Source organism: Vulpes vulpes, chromosome 4, assembly GCF_048418805.1.
Source record: "Vulpes vulpes isolate BD-2025 chromosome 4, VulVul3, whole genome shotgun sequence".
NCBI classification, from domain to species: domain Eukaryota; kingdom Metazoa; phylum Chordata; class Mammalia; order Carnivora; family Canidae; genus Vulpes; species Vulpes vulpes.
Window position 1 is genome coordinate 80,130,269 of NC_132783.1, and position 13,529 is coordinate 80,143,797.

The 13,529-nt window shown below is 47.3% G+C and overlaps 1 protein-coding gene across 2 annotated transcripts in view; it reads left to right on the plus strand.

Annotated features, from left to right (window-relative positions):
* Positions 1–13,529, plus strand: part of HK1 (hexokinase 1) — a 66,528-nt gene that overhangs the window by 45,129 nt on the left and 7,870 nt on the right. For both annotated transcript variants that reach the window (XM_072756212.1, XM_072756213.1), the window contains exons 9-15: positions 2,459–2,692; positions 4,644–4,948; positions 6,504–6,652; positions 6,940–7,059; positions 8,412–8,507; positions 9,971–10,070; positions 12,562–12,745. In XM_072756212.1, coding sequence (XP_072612313.1) covers positions 2,459–2,692; positions 4,644–4,948; positions 6,504–6,652; positions 6,940–7,059; positions 8,412–8,507; positions 9,971–10,070; positions 12,562–12,745 — 1,188 coding nt within the window. The remainder of the gene's footprint in view (positions 1–2,458; positions 2,693–4,643; positions 4,949–6,503; positions 6,653–6,939; positions 7,060–8,411; positions 8,508–9,970; positions 10,071–12,561; positions 12,746–13,529) is intronic.

The window sequence follows — 13,529 nt, forward strand, 5'->3', positions numbered from 1 at the left end:
CCCCTACCCCTGTCGCCCACACATGCAGGGGAGATCAGAGTCCACGGAGCAGATGCTTCTAGTGGTGAATGAGGAGCTCACTGAGCCTGGGCCTGGCCTTGGAAGTCCCTGGGGGCACCTTCTCCAGCCTGTGTTCCAGGGAACCCTGGTGACCTCAAGATAACAAGGTGTTCCCTGAAGAAAGGGTTCTGTGGCTAATAGGTTTGGGAAATATTGCATATTTAGCCTCCATTTAGAGATTTATAGTATTCATTAGCTTATTAAAGAAAACCCAGTTTACTTTGGTTAACTTATAATTTGCCAAACTTTTCTCTCTCTCTTTTTTTTTTTCTTTGAGAGAGCACACAAAGGCAGTACGTGTGTGTGCTGGGGGTTGGGGGGATGAGGCAGAGAATCACAAGCGGGCTCCATGCCCAATGTGGAGCCTGACTCAAGGCTTGAACTCACGGCCCTGAGCAGAAATCAAGAGTTGGACACTTAACTGACTGAGCCACCCAGGCACCCCAATTTCCCAAACTTCTTTTTGTGCCTGAAATGCCCTCTCCCCAATCTCTCACCTGTTAACAGCCAGATGTGTTCCCTGGCACAAGTCTGAGAAACATTGATTAACAGCTGAGACAGGGTAGATGGGCAGCGGAGGATAGAGTGCAGCCAGCAACTGCTACCTTTCAGCCTCCCCTAGAAGCCCAGACTTCTTTGCCTCAGCTGTTACTTGTGGGCCAACACCCCAAAAGGGAAGAAGGCAAACTTGATCCGATGGCAGTTTGAGTAGTCTGAAGGACTCCTGTCTTATGGCTGGCCTCTGTGTGCCACCAGGCTCTGTTTCTGGTTCAGAGACATGTAGCCCTGTGAGAGGCCACCTGCTGAAAGATAGGGCTAGCTTGATGCTGGAGATGTCCTTTCACCTCTGCATGGAGCCATCCTTCCCACTGCCCTGCTGTGTGGAGACTTGCGTCGAGCCAGTGGCTTCCTAGCTCTGGTTCCTGGCAGAAGATGCACACCTGCTGGCTGCAGTTAGAGTAGGAGGCTGTGGAAATTGGAAGGGGTTTATGTAAGACTTACTCTTCAGTCACATCCCTGTCCTGGGCATCTACCCTAGGATCACTCTCCTTCAGCAGCTATTGGGACAAGGTGCCGCAACACTGAGTTTCCGGCCATCTCTCTTCTCAAGCCTCCCAGCTAGCTTCTGGGAAGGGAGGGGACACAAGGCTCATGGCATGTCTTCAAAGTCATTGACAGAGTCAGGAAATGCCTGACTTTCTTTTGGCCTGCTTCTGGTGTCAGCTCTTTGGTTACCAAGAAACAAAAGCCCAGGTGAACTAGCTCAAGAAAGCATGTACATTGTCATAAAGGCCGTCTCAACCAAACCTGAGCATCCTACCAGGACAGACATTCAAAGCATTCTCTTTAAAATCAGCAGTAAGACAGTATCACCTATTTCTATTTAGCATGGTCTTAAGTCTTAGGCAGTGTTTGAAAAGACAAAAAAAAAAAAATTAAAAATAGTAAAAAAGAAAAAAGAAAAGAAAACGAAATTAAAGACATAAGAATAAAAAAAGAGGAAGTAAAATTATCATTATTTGCAGATGTTAATTGTCTGTATGGGACACCAAAAATATCTAGACAAGTAATATCTATAACAAGAGGTTAGGGAGTTGTCTGGAGATAAGATACCAAAGCCAACTGTATTTCTATATATTGGCAATAATTAAAATAAAATAATTAAAATATGTAAATAAAATAATTAAAATAAAAAATAAAATATTTTTTAAATAAGCCTTTTATTTTAGAATACTTTTAGACTTACAGAAAAATTACAAAGATGGTACAGAGTGTTCCCATGTGTTGCTGACTCAGTTTTCCCCAGTGTTAACATCTCACGTTACTATGTTACAGGAAAGTGAAAAAAAAAAAAAGACATCTATAGATGTGTGTGTGTGTGTGTGTGTGTATGTATGTGTATATATATATATATGAATATATACCATAGATACCATACCATCTATAATGGTAACAAAATCATAATACCTCAGAATGAATCTAACAGAAGATACATAAAACAGGTATGCATAAAATTAAAATCTGACTGGAAAACCTCAAGGAAAGGGTATATAAGCATCTCAGGGCAACTCACAGACCTCAGGAGCAGGGGATTTGCCTGGGTCAAAGCACCAGAGCACTGAGCTCTGGGGGTTGAGGCAGCTAAGTCTCTCCTCCACTTGTCTCCATGTTCCTGACGTGTCATAACCCAGCCCAGTACCATTTTTTTTTCTATTACCTGGGATTTCTTATAGAGGAGACTCCTTCTTGTGTTCTCAGAACACACTTCTTGTCTTAATCCCATACCATACACACATGGTGAATGATGGAGTTCACCTTTCCAGGACTTTCAGAACTCAATGCTTTGCATAGCCCAATGTGATCCTTAACTCACAATTATTGGCCTCTAACCTCACAGGAATAAGGAAGGCCTCCACAATGCCAAAGAAATCCTGACCCGCCTGGGAGTGGAGCCATCTGATGACGACTGTATTTCAGTCCAGCACGTGTGTACCATTGTCTCATTTCGCTCCGCAAACCTGGTGGCTGCAACGCTGGGCGCCATCTTGAACCGCCTTCGAGATAACAAGGGCACACCCAGGCTGCGGACCACGGTTGGTGTCGACGGGTCTCTTTACAAGACGCACCCACAGTGAGTCTGCCGTTTGCTATCATTGGCACTCAGTGCCCATCTGGGCTCAGGACCTTCTCCAAAGGTCAGACTTTTGCACCCAGTGAACGTCTTTGGCATACAAGACAATACCAGGTTCTGGGCAGAGAGGTCAGAATTGCCCACTTGAGAAGTATCTGGCCCTCAGCCAGTTCTCCTGGTGTTGCTTCTGTACTGTCACTTTTCCTTATTTCATAAGTCTTATTAGAGACCTCTGTAGCTGCCAGGAACACTGGATGGGATGTGTCTGTATCTTAAATTCTCTTACTTATTCCTATTTCATCAGTGACCTTCATTCTCACTACAGCTTGGGTCATAGGTACAATGCCCACATTCTTATTTTAGAAGCTTCTGTAAAAGGCCCCACAACCCTCAGACATGCCTTTTTTAAACGGGCGACTTGTTGATGCTTTGTATCCGAGAGCCAGAAGGAGGTACAAATTGTAAGTGGTCCCTACTGGTGATGAGGGGCTCATCACCATGCTGCCTTCTTGTGTATTGAACAGCTTAGCTGCAAAAGCCATTTGTGGTACCAAGAATATGGTGGGTACATTTTTAAAAGGCTAAAGATGAAAATCTGAATCTTTATATACTAACTTTTAACAATAGCTGCCTATGACATGATTTTTTGCACAGGACCTCAGATATTTGGCCATTGTATCTACGAAGTACATGTGAAGTGGCCCTGTGGTACCTTCACACCCAGTTCTAGTAACAGTTAAATGAATGTTGACTTACCTGGAAATCATCCTGTTACTGAGAGGATAGGGTGTGAGCTCGTTACACGTTCTTATCTGTTAGGTTCATAATTTTATTTCTTTGTATTTTTAAAGTATTTGTAAAATTTTTCATAATGAAACTAGCTATCTTTTTTGGGGGGTGGACGGTTTCTTGGCAGATGTTTGGATAAGAAAGGGATTTGCAACGTGACATTAAAAAAAATTTTTTTTAATTGCAGTAAAATACACACTATAGAATTTACTATCCTGACCATTTCTGAGTGTATGGTACTAAGTATATTCACACAGTTTTGCAACCATCACCACTAGCCACCACCAGAGCTCTTCATCTATGATTATCACATGCAAAAAAAAATAAGTAACTTTGATCAAATGTGTTTTATTTCAGAAGTAACATGTATTTGGTATAGAAACTTTAGATAGTTCAAAAACTTACAAAGAGAATAGAAGTTATTTTTTAATTCTATCCCCTGGCATTGATCACTGTTAATATTTTGGGGCTTTGGTTTCCCTGTTTCCTTTGGCAAGCAACCTTTCATACTTATGACAGACCGTAAACTTTGAGGAGGTTCGTGTTCTCACTGAGTCCTAAAGCCCTCTTCTAGCCCATAAAGGATGTCCAGACCCTTTGGGGCAGAGGGAAAGGCAAGTGAATAAAAAAACAAAAAAAAACAAAAAAACAAGAGTGATTATTTATAGCACCTGTCCTCAGCCCCAGTAGCCAATCCAAGCAATTGATGACCTCATTTGGTTGCTCCCACACCCCTATCTGCCAGATACCGTCAATCCTCATGGACTTCGGGGTCAAGTGACAGGCCCAAGGTCACCTGATGTGGAAGTAGCAGAGCTTGCCCTTGTCTCCGGAGCTTTCTGACTTCCAACCACAGGGTTCTGGATGACTGCTGTTATCTCCTTGTCATGGTGAAGGACAGAAGCCCTTTCAAGCCCTGAATTTTCTGTATTTGACACTCATGAAACAAGGCGAATCTTTTTTGTCATGTGTGACTATGGGCTATTTCATTTTTTTTTTAAACTTCTCTGCATTTGCCAGCTTTTCTACAGCGCATGCGTGGTGCCCTGTGTCATGAGAAAATCAAGTACAGAACATGGAATTTAGGTGTGGGGAAAAGGAAGGGGAACTGAGGTCCCTGACAGATGGCTCCTCTAACTATTGTGGCATGCTCCCCTCGCAGGTATGCCCGGCGTTTCCACAAGACTCTCAGGCGCTTGGTCCCCGACTCCGATGTGCGCTTCCTCCTCTCTGAGAGCGGCAGCGGCAAGGGGGCCGCCATGGTCACTGCGGTGGCCTACCGCCTGGCCGAGCAGCACCGGCAGATAGAGGAGACCCTGGCCCACTTCCGCCTCACCAAGGATATGCTGCTGGAGGTGAAGAAGAGAATGCGGACCGAGATGGATATGGGCCTGAGGAAGCAGACGCACGAAAAGGCCGTGGTGAAGATGCTGCCCTCCTTTGTCCGGAGCACTCCAGACGGGACCGGTGAGGGCCTCTGCTGGGGGCCAGTGCACCTCTCTGGCGTCTCCCCACTGGTGACCGAGTGGGGCTGCAGGAAAGTCGCATCTCCAGTGGATGCGTTTATTTTGGCAAGAACTAGAAACCCACTCACAACCTGGGTTTTCCATTTTTACCAATTATTTGCCACACCTGTTGACTCTGGACACATGACTTTCTTTCCCTAGGTCAAACCCCCCAGGCAAGCACCATCACTAAAACCACAGTCCTGCTCAGAATCAGAAAGTATTCTTAAAAGAATGACTGGGCCAGTCCTACAGTACTGGGATTACAGTAGGGTCTCTTACAAGCAGATGAACCAGCAGAAGGATAGATAACCCAGTGCACCCTTCCTAAGTCCTAACAGGTTGCACGGGAGGTAGACAAGGAGGCCTGGGGCTCCAGGCAGATTGGAGAACAGAGTCCAGCCCCTGGGATGCCTGGGTGGCTCAGCAGTTGAGTGTCTGCCTTTGGCTTAGGGTGTGATCCCAGAGTCCTGGGATCGAATCCCACTTCAGGCTCCCAGCGAGGAGCCTGCTTCTCCTTCTGCCTGTGTCTCTGCCCCCCCCTCTCTGTCTCTTATGAATAAATAAATAAACTCTTAAAAAAAAAAAAAAAAGAATGCAGCCCCTAAGGCTGACCTTGCTGAGTGCTATGGAGACTCTGAGGGGTTCTTGGGTGAGTCCTTGAAATTATCTTTGTGGTATAAATTATGTCCTATGTGTGAGTTAACTTATTATTGTGTTGTATCATCACATTATAAACCACCCTCAAACCTAGTGGCTTAAAATAGCAACCACTTCTTATTGCTCCTCTGGGCCAGGCACAGCTGGTCTCTGCTGGACACATTCATGAGTCTGCAGTCACTGGACTGCTTAGAGGCCTCACTCACACATCTAGCAGTTGGCACTCAGCAAGGGTACAGGAGTGCCTGGCCACATGTCTCACCCTCCAGCAGGCCACCGGGCTTGTTCAAGTGGTAGCAGCAGGGTCTGTAAAAAAGAGGAAGGATTTCAGAGCCTCTTGGAGACCTGTGCTGGGGACCGGCTTAGCTTTGCTTTTGCCACACTCTGTCAGCCAAAGCGAGTCATAAGGCTGGGCCAGAGCCAAGGGGAGGAGAAACAGACTCCATCTTTTGAGGGGAAGAACTGCAAAGTCACTTTGCAAAGGAAAAGTAGAAGGAAGAAAATGTGCACATTTTTACAAATAGTCTACACATTGACATCAAGTACTAATTTTGGTGTGAGCTTCCCTAAAATCGGGTCACTGTTGCCCTGCTTTTTAGTAACCCTGGAGAATTTTGTTTGTTGGCTTATTGTGAGGTGGTTTGTCCATGGGTCTTTTGTCCTGCTAGCGTGGCTCAAAGATCATGGTGGTCAGTGAGTGAGTTGCCCACCCTCCCTGAGCTGGAGCCGTGTGCTGGAGGGAGCAGAAGCCAAAGCTTCTCCCCTCTATTTAATATAGGGGCTCGAGTCTTGGGGTTACTGGCTACCGAGAGACACTTTGCTGTTTTTGATGATCTTTCTGTTCTTGACTGTGATAGAGCATGGTGACTTCTTGGCCCTTGATCTTGGAGGAACAAATTTCCGTGTCCTACTGGTGAAAATCCGCAGTGGGAAAAAGAGAACGGTGGAAATGCACAACAAGATCTATGCCATTCCCATTGAAATCATGCAGGGCACTGGGGAAGAGGTGAGACAGTTTTGCTTTTATACCATGATGGCACACGTGTGTCACCTGTCCAGTGGCATTGGGTCCCCCCAAACCTGCCACGTGGTGCACCCAGCTATGCAGCTGTGTCCTCATGGCCTCAAAGCATCAGACACCTTCCGCAAAGCTGGGCTTATGATGCTTGGGGGGCTGCAAAGTTCCTGGAGGGGTACTTGTTCTGTGCATGTGTGTATGTAGTTGTGCACTTGTACATGTGAGCTGAAATCATGAAACCAGAGAGCACGGTAATCCCTTCTTTTCTCCTATAGCTGTTTGACCACATCGTCTCTTGCATCTCTGACTTCCTGGACTACATGGGCATCAAAGGACCCAAAATGCCTCTGGGCTTTACGTTCTCATTCCCCTGCAAGCAGACAAGCTTGGACGCGGTAAGACTCTTTCCCCTAGGCACGGGGCAGCGCGGACTCCTGGGGTCTCCTTCAGCCTCACCTGACCACTCAGTGTCGGGAGTGGCTCACACGTCACAGTGGGTTGACCCAGGCTTTATTTTAAGCTCTTAAGAGCCTTCTCTATTTGTTATCATTTGGAGTACCCACCTCCTCTGGGAAGCCTCCTGGTCCTGTAGGTGAAAATATCTCAGCCTCTACCCCATGTTCCCTCTTCCTTCGAGTATTAATTGCAGCACTTTTCCCATGTTTTTAGTGATTGTCTCTTTTCTGTTGTGTCCGGTGCTCCTTGAGCTAGGGCCTGTGTCCACCCTCCTCCCACCCCACCCTACCCCATACTTACTTAATAAATGCTCAATAAATGGAATGAAACAGGGTCTCCAGGGCCAGGGCTTGAGCACCTGCAGAATACTGAGTGCTGTGTACAGAGCTGAAGGTGACAGTTCCCCGCCTCAGGGGGCCAACAGTCTAATGGAAGATCCCAGCCTTATGTGCGCAGCTCGGCTCTGGGCTGAGGGCTCACGGCTGAGGGTGGCAGGTTGGTGGGGTTATGCTGGGCAGAGGGAACTGATTGTGCAGAGTCACAGAGGCAGGACGGAGCCTGTCATGCTAGAGTAGTCACAAGTGCTTCCTTGTGTCACCGGTGGGGGTGTGGCCAGGGAGGAGCCCTGGAGTAGCATTTGATCACAAAGAGCCTTGGGCCAGGATTTAAGGCAAATGATTGGCAGGCAGCACCTAGGAGGGTAGGGTCACTTGCTTCTGGAAGCCAGTTAATCAAGTCACTGTGCTGGCTTGGGGTGTTGTCCTCTTAAGCTCTTTTATACCTCAGCAGTTAGATCCAAATACATTTGTGCTCTGTAGTTTTTAAAGGTCTGCATTTTTTTAAGGGGTTCGCTTGTACTGTCACCTGTATTCATTGTAGTGAGTACACGCCCAGCCAATGTATAACTTCATTCAAACCAAAAGTTTACTTTAGGCAGTATCAGGCGTTACTAAAAATTTGCATTTCTCCATTTATGCTATTGGCAGACTATTCCTTAGGGGAACTAGTTGGTTTTACCAGGGGCTGCACCATTATCCTCTGAAGCCTCAGTTTCTTCATCTGTGAAATGCGAATTATCCACTAGACTGTGGGGGGTGTTGGGGATGGTGAGGAGGGGGCAGGCTGGTGCAGAGGACCCCTTGTATGTTAGTCCTTTGTGCCTGAGATGCTCTAACATAGTCTCATTGCAGATTCTCAGCAGATGTTTACTCAGGAGGGAGGGAGGGAAACTTTACATTCTGCCCAGAAGGGCTAATTACACAGGACTCTCCTGGTACCTTACCTGTTTCAGGGAATCTTGATCACCTGGACGAAGGGTTTTAAGGCGACTGACTGCGTGGGGAACGACGTAGCAACGTTACTAAGGGAAGCAATAAAAAGGAGAGAGGTAACTATGGAAAGGATGTTTTTAAAAATCTTCACTGTTTTGGGGATGGTGGGATCATAAAAACTGGCTGTAAAGAATTGAAGCACAGAAGTGTGTGCCCAGGGTCTGAATTCTCTGGACTGTCAGCAGTAATTTGGAGGCGGACGGTATTGTGTTGTTGAAGGATGGTTTTAGAAAAGTAAAATCATGACTTTTATAATGCCTGAAACAGAGACAAGCAGCCCCCAGCAGCCAGGCATGGCTTGGCACAGCCAGTCGGCCTTGGGGACCTCCTGGTGACCACGAAGCTTCTCTCCGTAACTCTGATGGAAAATAGACAAGAAGAAAACAAGTCTGTACTGACGTCAGAACTCAGCACACACTCAGGGAATTGCCCTGCTTCCGGACCATGTCCAGTCCAGAGCAAGCCCCACTTTGAGCCCTCCCTATGACCACCACCTCAGGCTCAAAGCCCACACTAGTGCTTTCTAGCACGTTCCAAACACCCCGGGAGATGTGTCACCCGTGTTGTAACCAGTCACTGTGCCCAGCTCTCTTTGACTACAGGTTTGTTTCTGGTGGTGTTTGGCTGGAGGAGATTGACAAAATATAACATGAAAAATTCCAGAGACTTTACTTATTAATGAGGGAATTAGGTTAAAAAAAAAAAGTTCAAATGCCTCTAGTTCCAAAGAGCAGACAAACGAGTCAGCAGTGGGGAAGGCTGACACGAATAGGATTTTGACAGAGGGGCTGATTGCACCTGGAAGAGTACGTGAGACAACTTACATCCCGCTGGAAAGAAACCTGCTGACCTACCTTTGCCCATTGCACAACTCTTAATGGTAGCATTCTTCCGATTTACGTTCTGTGCATATACCGACTCACACGTACGCGCATCATATGATGGGAATGCTCCCGTATGTGCTCTATTACAACTTGCTTATTCCATTTAATGTGAAACCGGCATCTTGCCATGTCACCACACAGAGATCAACCTCCCTCTTTTCAGCAGTGGCACGGTATTGCAGTGTTTGCTGGAACTCGTGTTTTACACAGCCCCCTTTGATCTATATTTCTGGCCCACGTGAGCCATGAAGTAAGTATCTGTGTGTACCTACATGGCTATTTCAGAAGGACAGATTCTGAGGAATGGATTTGGCATTGGTGTTTGCCTTCTGGAAGGCTGTAACACTCTAAACTCCCCGAGAAAGAGAGTTGTTTGGCCATAGTCCCTTGTTTTTTTCTCCCTTCACCAGATTGGTCCAGGCTGCTTCTCTGGTACTCAGCATCATCTGTGAAATGGGTAGAATGCTACCTTTCTGTAGATCTCCAGTGTCAGATACATCATTAATAGTAGTTTTAGTAGTTTAGTTAGTGAAGGAGTATTAATTGCCTTTTTAAAGGTTGGTAAGGAAACTTTTTCTGGTGATGTGTCAGGCAGTGCCGTCCCTTCCTAAAGTTGTATCTCTTTCTTTCCAAAGGAATTTGACCTGGATGTGGTGGCTGTGGTCAATGACACGGTGGGCACCATGATGACCTGTGCTTATGAGGAGCCTACATGCGAGGTTGGGCTCATCGTAGGTAGGTGTTCTGGAAAGTCTGTCTCTCTCGGGCAGGGAAGGCTGGGTTGTCCTGTTCTGTGGGGCCTCAAGCCAGCAGCTCATTTCTCTGTATGGGACACTATGTCTGTCCCTCTTGTCTGGTCACCACCTCCAGAGTTTGGACCGAGGATGCAGAGCTATCCTGGTGGCTTTCTGTTCCCCAACACTCACCCCAGGGCTTATGACTAGAGCTGTCCAGGAGCGAGGCCCCAAATGGCTCACACAGCTTGGGTGGACAGGGTGGGAGTACCTGGGGCTGGGCTGGCCATTGGGACAACTACTGGGCTCAGTGGGAGGGCCACCAGGCAGGTATTGTGGGGTGGGAGCCTATGACTGGGGAGGCAACAGAGTCCTCCTTCTCCCTTGACTGTGGGAAAGGGCCAGAGAGTAGTCTTGAGCACCGTTTTGCCTTTGGCAGCCACCTTAGTGAGATGCAGAGAGGTTGGCTCTGTAGGTTGTTCCCTTATAGTCCAAACACACTAGGAGTCTGGGCCTGAGAGCATGGTATTCTGGAAGCACATCAACTAGGGCAGTGAGAAGACCATTTATCCAGCTGAGCCTGCTCCTGGTGTCAGGATGCTGGGAGAAGGCCCCGTTTCCTGGCCAACCTCTGCAGGCTCTCCCTGGGCAAGATGGGGTGACAGCCCTGATGTGCAGACCCTTTGCCAGGTGTCTAGGAGATGGGGATAAAGCTCCTGCAGCTGCCTTCCTGGTGCCTGGAATACCCTTTCATTTGTTAAGACATGTTTGGCTCCTGAGAACATTCTGAAAACTGGGGAACAGCTGCAGGTGTAAGGTTTGGGGGCCTGGCTCTGGGGCTATTTTGTTTCCTCCTTTATTTTGCAAAGCTTTCTTTCGTTACCTAGCCAGCCCCACTCCTCTGCTTATGAGTGGCCTTAGGTGTGACATGCAAATCCAGAGTGACACAGCACATTCCCCACTGGAGGTCAGGCCTGGCCTTCCTGCCTAATTCAGGGCTGCCTGATTAGCTGTTCCTGGCACCGGGTAAGCGAGCAGAGTGGAGGTGCTCCCAGTTCCTGCTGCATTCACACCCACTTTCTCCTTCCTCCCTCTATCCATCTCTTTGCTCCCAGTGCCCTTTGGCAAGAAGTAGGATTTATGTGTTTTGGCTTTCTGTGCACCCCTGGCCATTTCTGGGGCTCCTCTTCTCTCAGTTTCACACTTTGGGGTAAAAGGGAGCTGAGAAAACAGAAACACAAAACAATCCAGTTACACAGTGAGAAGCATCCATGAATTCTACTTAAGTTTATTTAAAAAGAATGAAACCAATCCAGGCCCTTTTGGTCTGGCCAGTGGGGATTGCCTTGTATCCCCCAAGGGTGCTGAAAGTTGGTCTGCATCCCACCTGAGGGCTGGGTTGGTGGTGCTCTGGGGCCTGGTTACAGGAAGTGTGGACCTGCCAGCATGTTAGAAATGCAGAGTCTCAGGCCCCACCCCAGAATCTGCATCTTAAACAAGCTCCCCAGGTGACTGAGGTGCATATTAAAATATCTGGGGGAAGTATTCCTTTGTTAAATGGTTGGTTTTAAATTTTGTAGTCCATTTACCAAGACAAGGCCAGTGACCACAGGGGCTTGGATGTCATGGCGATTGAAACTGTTGTGCACGTTTTGGAGTGCTTTCCTCTCAGTTTCCACACTCAGCTTCTCATGGATGAGAACAGCAAACAGTTGGTGGTCCTACCCCAATCCTTGCTGGTCCACAGCCTGGGGAGTTCAGGGAGGGAAAGCAGAGGACTCTGAACCGCTGGAAACCATATGTCAGGTTGTATGTGTGTAGAGTGTGTGCATCCAGAGGAATATCCCTTTTCCCTTTTCTCAGAAGAATCATCAGTTTTTCAAAGAGGTCTGTGACATCAAAATGGTGAGGAACTGTCTCCCTTTGAAAGGCACCACTGACATGATCAAGACACTGGCCTTCTCTGAACTAACTGTGGGTTTCATTCTGAAACACTTGGGAGGATGGACTGGGCAGGCTAGTCCATGACCATGTTCAATCAGTAAAGATAAGCAGACATCCACCGTGTGATAGTAGACAACCCCCCAATGTAGTGTTTTATAGATATGCATGTAGTTTGGAGAGAGAGAGAAGAGATATATCCTTCCAATCTGAATATTGCCTAAACTTTTGCCATTGAAGACGTAGCTCTGTTGTCAGACTGCCTTCTATTAAAATAAACAGAGCCTTGTCCGGGCAGTTAAACACACGAGACTCTGGATATTGACATCTTAGTATAAAGTAAGTTGATCACATGCTCTCTGGATAGTTTAACACTGACTCTCCTTTTCTATTTCAAGGTTTTCCTGGAAAACATTAGGAAAGGAAAGCTATTTTGTTATTAGTCTCAAAAACACATCCCCTGTCTGTGGAATCCCAGGCAGGCTCCAGGCCCTCCCTGCTACCCCGGGCATGGTTGCACAGCCATCCATTTCCCACCTTGTGTCCCGTAGGGACTGGCAGCAATGCTTGCTACATGGAAGAAATGAAGAATGTCGAGATGCTGGAGGGGAATGATGGGCGGATGTGTATCAACATGGAGTGGGGTGCCTTCGGGGACAACGGGTGTCTAGATGATATCAGAACAATCTACGACAGACTGGTGGATGAATATTCTCTAAACGCTGGGAAACAAAGGTAACTGTGCTTGGTGGAGGAAGACACATATGGTGGTAGGACGTTGAGGCTGTAAGGCTGTATTTTGCCTGTTAAAATAGAAGGAAGTTTCTAGTAGGGGTGGAGTCTGGAGAGAAGCTTAGTCCCTCAGATTCCCTCCTGACTTTGGTTTTGGCTCACGGAGAGCAGATAACCAGAAGGATGTGCCCCCAATGTGCTACACGTGGGCCCAGGTTGATGTCCTGGCCAGGTGCCTTTCTCTGTCTAGGAGTATGCCTAGAGGACAGGGTGGCAGCAGCCACACTACTTCCCTCAGTGACTGTGATCATCCTGGAACATTCTGGTCTTTCTATTGCTCTGTGTTTCTTCCTCAACAGACTAATAGAAAGCTCTTGGTCAGCAGGTTTTTGTTTTGTTTTAGTGGAAGTAAAACATACTTGACCTATACTTGTCAAAGGGCAAAGTGAATTAGGATGTGGCCAGTGGGGGCTTCGGCTCTGTTCATCCTCCCCCATCCTCCCACACCACCTCGTGGCTTTTTAGAGCCTGGGTCTTAGACACCGTGCCTGGGCTGGCAGTCTCTGTTCTCCCTGCAGAGAGACAGATGACTCCTTGTCTCAGGCTCCCAGGACTCAGGCCATCCTCTGCCATCGCCAGGATGAATTGGTCTGAGCTGTGTCCTCAGGAGCAGAAAGGATGGGGGAGTTGGCACCTCCCAAATAAGAGTTGTTCTCCAGCCACCCTCAAGATTTATGCCTTTTTCCAGATATACCTACATGTCATTTACTTAATGTTTTTAAGTCAG